Source organism: Equus przewalskii, chromosome 11 (assembly GCF_037783145.1).
Source record: "Equus przewalskii isolate Varuska chromosome 11, EquPr2, whole genome shotgun sequence".
In the NCBI taxonomy this organism is placed as follows: domain Eukaryota; kingdom Metazoa; phylum Chordata; class Mammalia; order Perissodactyla; family Equidae; genus Equus; species Equus przewalskii.
Genome location: NC_091841.1, coordinates 21,778,132 through 21,789,549, shown reverse-complemented (window position 1 = coordinate 21,789,549; position 11,418 = coordinate 21,778,132). Strand labels below are relative to the sequence as shown.

Sequence of the window (11,418 nt, the reverse complement as noted above, 5' to 3'; positions counted from 1 at the left end):
ACTGGTCTATAGGCTCAATGTAATCCCTATAAAGATCCCAGATGGCTTTTTTCCCCCAGAAATTGTCTGGATGAGCCTAAAATTCATATGGATATGCAAGAACCCATAACAGCCAAAACAATCCTGAAAAAGAACAAATTTGGGGAACTTGAAGTCCCCATTTCCAAAACTTACTACAAAGCTAGAGTAATCAGACAGAGTGGTTCTGGCACCAAGATAGACATATAGATTAATAGAATAGAATTGAGAGTCTAGAATAAATCCTTACATTTATGCTCAATTGATTTTCATCAAGTGTGCCATGGAAATAAAATAGGTTAAAAAATAATCTTTTCAACAAATGGTGCTTGGATAGCATGCAAAATAATGAAGTTGTACCCTTTCCTCACAGCATATACAAAAATTAACTCAAAACGGATCATATAGCTAAATATAAGGCTTGAAACAATAAAACTCTTAGAAGAAAACATAGGAATACATCTTCATGACCTTGAGTTAAGCAGTGGTTTCTTAGATACAACACCAAAAGCACAAGCAAGAAAAGAGAAAATAGATAAACTTGACTTCATCTAAATTAAGAACTTTTGCTTTACAAAGAGTGAACTTTAATGCATGCAAATTAAAAAAAAAAAAACTTTAGATGATCCAGGAACCGCAGAGTGTAAAGCAGACTGTGACAAAATAATCTAATAGTATTACAAATATATGAAATAAGCTCACTGAAGAGGATTAGGGGTGGGGGAAGCTGCTTATTGAAGTTACTTTGAAAGGAATGGAATCTGTAAGAGTAAATGCAAAAGGAACTGTTCATAAGCACTGTTTTCCATGGAGTTATCAGTTAAATATAATGGATATATTTACTATTCATAAGTTGTTTCCCACAGAGGTATCAGTTAACAATTCTGACACTACTGTACGTGTATGAACTGTAATTGAGACACTAAGTAAATGGATGGAGGATGGTGGGTGTCAGACTCCTCCTCACTGTTGGAGGGGAAGGTTTCAGATAACCAATGAGGCAGGCTAAAATGATCCATATAGTAATGGACTAGAGTTGTAGACATCATTATGAAACTCATGCCCAGACTAATGTAGATAGTGATGGATACATAAAGAAGTATTTATAGCTATGTGTATGTACATGGGTTAGGAGACACATATATTTCCTTGCTCTATCAGCTGAGAGGGTCTAAGAAACAGTGGCATTCCAGTAGCAACAAGTACACCTAGTCCCCATTTCTTGGTTTCTAATACCGCTCTCCAACAAAAGGAACTAGGGCTCCTTGGAGAAATGGCCTATCTTAGGCCTAGGGCAGGAGAGATACAAGAGGAATCTGGAGTATCTTGTAGTGCTAGAAAGTGAGGAAATGCAAAGACAGACAAACGACCCCACCTCCACACACACAATATAGGGATATGTCAGAGGATTACAGGAGCCAACTGAAAGAGGTCCCAATGGCTAAAATTGAATAATTTGCACTACAAAATAAATAATGCTTTTAGATTGTAATCCAAAGTATAAAATAAATACCCATAAATTTGTATGATTGAGTCAATAAGTTATAGAGGAAGAATAGGCAAATCTCCCATTTAGAAGAATTTCAAATAATTTACTTACACTCTATCCTGAAGGAGTTGGAGCCTAACTCCCTCTAACTGTTGGTTGTACATAGTGACCTCACTCCGAAGACTAGTATGTACAGAAAGGGGGAAAAACAACTTGATACACAGATGAATTCAGTATATGAAAATTCATCAAGCTACGTACTTATTCTTAAATTTTAAAAAGTTGTAAAAATATGTCAAACACATCAACATTATATCTGTCTTTTCCTGTAGAAGTCCTCATACAAAGGCTTCCAGGAAAAGCTATTGATCATATGAACTAATTCAAAAAATTTTCTTAGGTTTAATTCTCAGTAGTATTTCAAAAAGATGAATATAGAGAAGGGCATATATAAAGGTTCAAGGGATAAAGTTAGTCAAAGGGTGATCTAGGTAGGGATTGGTCAGATTTTGTAAACTAAAACAGCAACCTTATCTTTGAAATACATTTGAAGAATTATATGGGTCAAGATTAGAAAATGTCAAAAGAGTTTGAGCCTAGAAAGTTTATTTTGAACATAAGGATAGACCAACACCCGGAGTCCCCATCATACTTCCTTCCAGTTATTATTTCTCCCAAGGTAACCTGTATTCTAATGGCCTATTTCTTGAAGATAATCTGCCTCTTTTCACTAGTTGCTTTGAAATTTTCTCTGTCTTTTTTTTTCTGCATTTTCTGTGTAATGGGTCTAGGTGTTTGGGATTCAGTTGACTTAGCATATGTGGGCTAATGCTTTTCATTGATCTAAAAATCTATTGTCATTTTCTCTTTCTCATTTTCTGTCTGTCTATAATTCTACCCAAGTTTATGTTAGACTTTTCCACTGTATATTTCATATCTCTTACCCTCTCTTCTGGATCCCCTTTCTCCATGAAATAGGATCCATTCTCATCTATCTAGTGTGCAGTATCAAACACGATACCAAATTCAGTAGGAGTTTTGTGAGACTATTGGGTGTTTCCCCCCCGCCCCCCCGAGAGCCTTTGGTTTTGCTTTAGTCAGGTGCTAGGGCACCAAATACCAAGACCAAATTCATGTCTTGAGCATTCTTGGCTCACCCAGTTTGTGTCTACCAAGGTTAAAACTCCAGTGGGAGTGATGGGTGGAGGAGGTTGTCAGGAAGTCTGTCAGGTCTGTCATGTGGCCACAATTTCTCAAGGACTTCTATCTTTATCTTTTCACTCCGTTCAGTTATTTGTCTCTGCTATTATGGGCCAGAGTACTTTGTATGTCTTTTTGCCCTTAACTGAAGAATGTAGTAGTCTGTCAAGGACCTAGTTCAATGTGGAGAAAATATCTTCTAAGTCTTCCCACTTTGAGTGGATTCTGGGCTTTAGCTTCTATCTCCTTCATTAAACTTAGGCTGGAAATCAGATTCCAAATGGACAACACTGGCAAATGGACTGGAGGTATAAGCAGCTTTGTTGGTCTTCGGCGTTCCATTGAGAGATTTCAGGTTAGGCTTTCATCTAAAAGTTGATCTAGGAATTCCAATTGACTTTTCAGCTCTTCAATGCTTTTAAGGTGTTTTAAAAATTTTTTTAATGTAGCTTTTTCTTTGTTTTCAAAGGAGAGTTGAACCAAATAGCCCAATTCACTACTACCAAAAACAATCTATTTTTTCTCTTCTCCCCTGCCTTCTGTGGTCCTAGTACATCCAATGCTCAATATTTCTTAGATTCTGCCTGACGAAATATTTTGCTTCTATTAGGACTCCTTTTTCCTTAGGTGCTTAGTTTTCAGCTGTCTCAGTGGTTTTTTGACGGGTCTTGTTGACTTTTTTTCTCTTCTTGTAGATTCATGTCTTTACATTTCTTTACACTAATTTTAGTGGTGTTTTGGAAATAGAAATAAATGCCTGTTTTCAATCTACTATGTTTTATTGGAAGTCCAATCTAAATATTAAAAACAAAAACAAAACCACAAAAAGACTCCACTCATGATTCTAATGTAATCTAAGACTATGAGCTACCACCATAATTCTATACCTGTAGTTTTCTTTTAGTATATCACTTTGTCTTTTATATTATGCTCATTAGTGTAGATGTTTTATCTCCTCTACTCATCTATGAATTCCTAAAGGTGGGGGTTATAATGTGTTTATTTTTCTATTCCACAATGCCTGGTATAACGTCCATCAGATGCTGATTTCTGTAAATGTTTGTGAATAAAAGAAAATACATGTGTCCACAACATTATTTGGATGGTGCTGATTGGACACTAATACATCTATATGATTAAACCCATCACTCCTCACCCTAAAAATGGAGCATACTTACAATGAATAGGGTGGTAACAGGTTGACATTGACTCACTTCTTCAGAATAGCCACAAAAGTAGTGTTGATCTAGAATGAAGCCAAATGTGAGGAGAATGATTCCAGCAGTTGCTGCCAGGGCACTAAGAAAATTCATTATTCGGCTCCTTGCCACCTGAAAGAAAATGAGAACATAACACAATGACTCAGGCCCAGCCTGAGTTTGTAGACAAAGCAATGGATGGGGAGACTGGAGAGCAGGGCTGTTGTCAAAGCATTGCAACGCCTCAAAGCATCTGTGTGATCTTATGTGTCGCTTCACCTCTTTGGGCTTCAGGCCCTTATCCACAGGATAAGGGAATCTAGTGAAGTTTTAATAACCCTTCCATACCCCACAATTTGTGCTTAAGTTAACTCTCATTCAATTGGAGGGAGGGATGCACACTGGACAAAAGACGTACTTAGAGGTAGCCACACTGTGTTGCATTTTGATGCTCTAGTAGAAGTCATGACCTATTTACATTTTTGTTTTATGACTCTGTTTAGCTAAACATTGTATTTCTTTGCAATTTTTATTTCTTCCTACAACTACAAAACTAAGGAGATGGCCTTTGCTGAAAATAATTTATTGGCTTATTAATTAATATCTCATATCTTTGATTCCTTAAGAAAAGTAAAAATATTCTACTTATAATTCATCTGCAAGGTAAAAATTTGCATTTGTTAACGCCGTATTATTTATTTTGAGATTCTGTTTATAAGGTTTAATTAGGTTGTCTATACAGTGTGCCTAACATATGAATCAAACTGGTGCCTTTTGAAATGTCGGGCATGTAGTAAGCACCAAAAATACTTAACAGAAAGAATGAATGAATGAGTTCTTGGAATACGGAGACCCACTCTGCCATTTGACTGAGGAACTGGGACAAATCAGTTATCCTATGCCTCAGTGTCTTCATATATAAACTAAGAATTAAACTGGATGACCTAGAAAACTCTCTTTTGGCACTAATGTTGTACGATTCTATGAAAAAAGAAGCAAATGCCATTGATTGGTATCCATACTTGACAGTTTGTGCAATATGGTGGCTTAATGATTTTCCAAATTCATTTCCAAGGCTATAAAGAATTATAATAAAGTTATAAATTTTTTAATAAAGGGGAAATATAACTCACCAGAGTTTCTGTGGGTTTTCTTTCCAATGCAATTAGGAAGGCTCCAGAATTAATGAACTGTTAAAAAGAATAAATGGCTTAGTGATGGACATCTTTAGCTGATATTAAAGTGTGGTCACAGAATAGACCTCTAAATATTCCTTTTACATACCCTCCTTCCTAGTTCACACAATCGTTAGGGCAGTGAGAAGGGTGAGACGCCTTTAATGATTGTCCACAAATGAATAGTGGACAAAATACTGGACTAGAAACTTGCTTTAGCCTTAACTATTTGAACATGAGAATTTTTTTTAACCTTACTGGGTTTGCGTTTTCTCATCCATCTTCCTTTTATAGCTACTGTGGACTCCCTGTTGATATCACAACACAAACGTCAAATCAGTTTACAACCAATAGGATCAGATTCCACCATTCTTATAAGAAACATCTTTCATACCTATTTGCAATCTAGTGTCTTCTCTTGGATGGGAACATAGGTGGAGTTGCAGCTAATATGGTAGAAATTCTGAAAAAATCCCTAGAATTTTCATGGAAGTAAGTCATCTGTGGTAGCATCATTGTCTAGGAGAAATTTCAAATCTGATTTACAGCACATCCACTTTTAAATTTCTAGTCCTATTGCCTGATATTTCCTCAGCCTCATCCCTCCACTCTCACTCTCTGTGCTGAACTCTGACAATTCTCAGAATAAACAATGTTCTCTCATCCCTTGAGCCTTTTACTCATGTTTTTCCCTGGCCAGATATCCCTACCTTTTACACCCAATATCCCCCACCCCTTCCTCCATAGGTATCCTCACCTGATTCATCCTCTAAAACTAGTCAAGCTGTAAATGTCTCTCAGCAGCCTACCCTCCATTGCATAGGTGCCTTTCCTTTGAGGCAGCTTCTGTGTCCTCTGTCACCACTCATCACACCATATGACTGTAATTGTCTGAGTCTCCACTCAACCTGGATCTTGAAATGAGGGATTGCCTTTTCTCAGAATCCCCACACATTGCCCATTCTTTGCACTAAATTAGTTGCCAAAATAATGTTTATTGAATGTGATTAAATGCGATTAAATAGGTGCCTCTGTGCAGCTTGAAGGTACATCTATTTCATTTTTCTAAAGAGTAAATTGATCCTTCATCTCTGCTTATATACACACTTTCTACACCTCTGTGATTATCATTTGTCACGTTTCCTTGAAATGACCTGTTTACATGTTTTCTTTCTTGCTAGACTGAGAGCACTTTGAAGGAAGGGCCCAAAGTATTATTATTTTTGTTTGTTTTTTGCTTTTCCCCCCCAGTTTTATTGAGATACAACTGACATACAGCATTGTATAAATTTAGGATGTACATAATGATTTGACTTAAATATATTGTGAAATGATTATCACAATAAGCTTAGTTAACAGCCATCATCTCATATAGATACACACACAAAAAAAACAAAAACAAAAAAAGGAAAAAGAAGAAAAAATATATTTTTTTCTTGTGATGGGAACTTTTAGGATCTACTCTTGTAAACATTTTTTTATATATCATACAGCAGTATTAACTATAGTCATCACATTGTACGTGCATTCCTAGAACTTATGTATCTTATAATTGGAAGTTTGTGCCTTCTGACAATCTTTATCCAATATTCCCTTCCTCCACTCCCCACCTTTGGTAACCACAATCTGATCTCTTTTTCCATGTGTGGTTTTTTTTTTCAGACTCCACATATAAGTGAGATCATACAGTATTTGTCTTTTTGTGTCTGGCTTATTTAACTTAGCTTAATGCGCTCAAGTTTCATCTATGTTGTCACAAGTGGCAGGATTTCCTTTTTTTTTTTGTAGTGGAATAATATTCCATTGTATATATGTATGTATGTATGTACGTATATATATGTGTATCTCACAACTTTTTTATCCATTTGTCTGTCGATGGACACCTGGGTTGTTGCCATGTCTTGCCTATTGTAAATAATGCTGCTATGAACATGGGGGTAGATATCTCTTTGACATAGTGTCTTCATTTCCTTTGGATATATTCCCAGAAATAGAATTGCTGAATCATATTGTAGTGCTGTTTTTAATTTTTTTAATTAAAAATTTAATTTAAAATTTTGAATTTTCAAACAGCCACCATACTGTTTTCCATAGTGAGAGCCCACATATTATTGACCTTTGGATCCTCATTTTATCTCTATGTATCTGGCTTATAAGAGAGAATAATTAATTTTAAATGAATAAATGGACAAATAACATCAAGACCCCCCAAAATATTCCCAAAGGAACTTCAAGACCCAATGATAGAATATTAGTAACTCTGATGAATTAATGGAGAAATAATTTCAACAAGGTGGATTTTTATTTTAACTTTTCAATGTATATCATACAACTGAATGCAGCTCATTTCATAAGTAAGAATTCCTTAATATCGCTGTTGGCATGGCTTCAAATTGAAGTTGATTGACTATACTCACCAAAAGGGTGCTCCAGAATGGATATCCTGAAACAAATATAAAGGGGAATCTTGGGTACGGGTTTTCAAAGGTGAAAAGGAAAACAACTCCAAAAGAAAAGTTCATCAGTCCAAGCACAATCTGGATAGTCTGTAAAAAGAGGAAAAAGTCATGGTGAGGAAAAGGCAAAATGGTGAGTTCCCTTTCTGAAAAATGTAGAAGATCTCCTTTGGGTTAAAAAGATTTGGCAATTATCCTCTTTTATAGATAAGGGAAGGATAGTAGAAGCCCATGTATGATGTTCCCAGGTATTTTCTTGAAATCTTTTATCTGGTCTTTGGTAATAGGTAAAATGATCTAAATTAATGCTCCTGAAAATGTAGTCCATGGATTGGCAACATTAGGATCATCTGGGAATCAGAAATGCAAATTATCAGACCCTATCCTAAACTTCCTGGATAGAATCTCCAGGTGAGGCTGAGAAGTCTGTGTTGTCATAAACTCTCCAAGCATCAGGGAAACGTAAATGAGAACCACAAAGAGAGATTACCCAATATCTGTTAGAATGGCTATCATCAAATAGACAAGATAGCAAATGGTGGCGAAGATGTGGAGAAAAGAGAACCCAGATGGGAATGTATCACTACGGAAAACAGTATGGAGATTCCTCAAAAAATTAAAAATAGAACTACCATGTGATCCAGCAATCCCAATTCTGTATATATATATCCAAAGGAAATACAATTACTGTCTTGAAGAGCTATCTGTGCTTTCATGTTCATTGCAGCGTTATTCACAATGGGCAAGTCATGGAAACAACCTAAGTGTTCATTGACAGATGAATGAATAAAGAAGATATTTTATATATATATTATATATATAATGAAATATTATTCAGCCATAAAAGAAGGGAATCCTGCAATTTTCAACAACATGAATGAAACTTGATGGCATTTGCTAAATGGAATGAGTCAGACAGAGAAAGACAAATACTGTATGATCTTGTTCATAGTTAGAATCTAAAAACATCACCAGGAGCTGAGGGGTGGGGGAAATGGGAAGATGTTGGTCAAAGGGTACAAATTTCCAGTTATAAGTTCCGGGGATCTAAGGTACAGCATGGTGACATAGTTAACATACTATGTCAAAACTATAACAATACTATATTGTATAACTGAAAGCTGCTATGAGAGTAGAGCTTTAATGTTCTCATCATAACAGCAACAACAAAACAGTAATTATGTGAGGTGAAGGATGTGATAACTAACCTTATTGTGGTAAACATTTTGCAAGATATATGTTTCAAATCATCATATTGTACATCTTAAAGTTACACAATGTTGGATGTCGATTACATCTCAATAAAGCTGGAAAAAAAAACCACTCCAAGTCTTTAGCATATAAATGCTAAAGTTTGAGAAGCACTGAATTCTAAATCGCCATACCAGCCTGGCCTCAAGCAGAAATGGACTGTCAGAAAACCTTTCTGCTGATGACCAGTCCTCTGAGCCTGTGGGGGTATTGCCACATCCTCAGACACAGAGCGCTTCCCATCCTTTGTCTTTATTTTTTTCTCCCCATGCTACATTGTGATGCACTACAACACCAAACAGTGGATTGATTAATGCTAAGGAAGATTGATGAGAACGAGGTGAAGGATGGAAGGTGGACAATGTATGAGTGTTTGTCCTTTGTCCTCTGCCCTCTTTTACACTCAATCCTCCTTCTCGGTCTGAGTAATCTCATTCACTCTCAAACAACTATCACGGGTTAGTGGATCAGCTGTAAACAGTTTCATTTTCTTCAGCTCCAGACCCACATTTTTGGCTCTTGTCAAACATCCCTACTTGAATGTCCCACTACCACCTTATATTCAATATGTCCAAAAACAAGTTTCACTTTTCTCTCTTTAAACCTTGTTCTTTCTGCCTTCTCTGTGCTTTTTTTTTTTAAAGATTGGAACTTGAGCTAACAACTGTTGCCAATCTTCATTTTTTTTCTTTTTCCGCTTTTTCTCCCCAAATCCCCCCCGTACATAGTTGTAATTTTAGTTGTGGGTCCTTCTAGTTGTGGCATGTGGGATGCCGCCTCAGTGTGGCCTGACGAGCAGTGCCATGTGCGCGCCCAGGATCCAAATCAGCGAAACCTTGGGCCGCCAAAGGGCAGCACGCGAACTTAACCACTGGGCCACAGGGCCGGCCCCTCTGTCTGTATTTTGAGCACCATCTTTTTCTTAGGCTTTAAGTCTTAAGATGATCTTCTGTTCTCCTAATGTCGCTTGATCTTCAACAATCAAAAAGTAGCCAAGCTTTCCTCTTCTCCGTACTTGCAAAATCGCAAATATTTGACTTTTTTTTCCTTTCATTTATTCTGTTCTGACCGTACACCCTAAGTCCTTCCAATACGTAGATGCATATGTACAAATATTCCTTGCCTTTCTCCATCTACAGTTGGTAAGTTTCAAAGAAGAAGTTGGGTAATGAGAACCCAGCCCTTTTCTTGAAAGTGAACTCTCACAGGGAGCAAACATTCTCTTCTGTTTCTCAATGCCCTAAATTTTCTAGGGGCAAATACTGCTCTTACAATGGGAAAGCCTGATATTGGGGAGTAAATTCAAGTCAGTAGCTACTACTCACTCATGTAAACTATTAAAATTGTTTTCTAACTGGCCTTCTGCAGAATCTCGTTTTCTTCTTTGTCCAATGACATGCTCCTCATTTTCATCTGAGACCTCATCAGAATGGCCTTTGCTATCTGTATTTCTACCATTATTCTGTTCCTGATTACTTATGTATCCTCTAAAAAGATGGAGGCTTTCTCTACAGCTCTCCTCTTTTCTTTCTGAGCCCTCACTGAAATTGCCTTTAAAAATTCCTTCATGAAGCCGGCCTGGTGGCATAGTGGTTAAATTTGCCTGCTCCACTGCAGTGGCCCAGGGTTCGCAGGTTCAGATCTCAGGCACAGACCTAGCACTACTTGTCAAGCCATGTTGTGGTGCCATCCCACATAAAGTAGAGGAAGATTGGCGTAGATGCTGGTTTGGTGACAGTCTTCCTCAAGCAAAAAGAGGAAGATTGGCAACAGATGTTAGCTCAGGGACAATCTTACACACACATACAAATCCCTTCATGACAGTCTCAGCTTCTTCTAACATGGCCTCAAAACTCTTCTAACTTCTACCCAGTTCCAAAGCTGCGGCTACATTTTTAGGTGTTTGATACAGCAGCACACACTTCTTGGTACCAATTTCTGTCTTAGTAGTTTTGTGCTGCTATAACAAAGTACCATAGACTGGGGGGTCTTATAAACAACAGAAATGTACTTCTCACAATTCTGGAGGCTGAAAGTCTGAGGTCAGGGGCTAGCATGGTCAGTTTCTGGTGAAGACCCTCTTCGGGGTTGCAGACTGCTGACTTTTCTGTTGTATCCTCACATGAAGGAGAGAGAGCTCACTGGCTCTCTGACCACTTTTTATAAGGGCACTAATCCCATTCATGAAGGATCCACCATCATAAACTACCTCCCAAAGGCCCCACCTCCGAATATCACCACATTCAGATTATGGTTTCAAATATGAATTTTGGGAAACACAAACATTAATTCTATAACACACCCTCAGTAGAGTTTACATTGAGGCAAACTCACTTACCCCTAAGACTTTCATTTTTGCAGCAAGTAATTTTGGAAAGGGACTGCTAGACTCATAGGTCGTAGCTGTAAAGTCCGTTGACTGAAATTCAGGAATGGCGATCTCTGGAGGAAATACCAGAAACACAGGATTGCGTGGAGGATTTGAATCCATGATGGTGTAGTTGATATTTTGAAGTGAAAAAATGCTTTAGTTGCTACTCCAGTTTAGACCATGTTCTTCTCCTGTACCAAGGCTGTCTGGAGCACTGGCGTTGTTATACTTTGTCTTGGAATTATGGAACCATAGTGTC

General features: G+C 37.3%; 1 protein-coding gene across 1 annotated transcript in view; it reads right to left on the bottom strand.

Moving 5' to 3' along the window:
• The window catches only part of MS4A5 (membrane spanning 4-domains A5), a 15,605-nt gene extending 4,187 nt beyond the window's left edge, over nt 1–11,418 (bottom strand). The window contains exons 1-4 of the mRNA XM_008524064.2: nt 11,127–11,418; nt 7,499–7,627; nt 5,040–5,096; nt 3,886–4,038 (exon numbers count right to left, since the gene is read on the bottom strand). Of these exons, the coding sequence (XP_008522286.1) occupies nt 3,886–4,038; nt 5,040–5,096; nt 7,499–7,627; nt 11,127–11,279 (492 nt within the window). The 5' untranslated portion in view covers nt 11,280–11,418. The remainder of the gene's footprint in view (nt 1–3,885; nt 4,039–5,039; nt 5,097–7,498; nt 7,628–11,126) is intronic.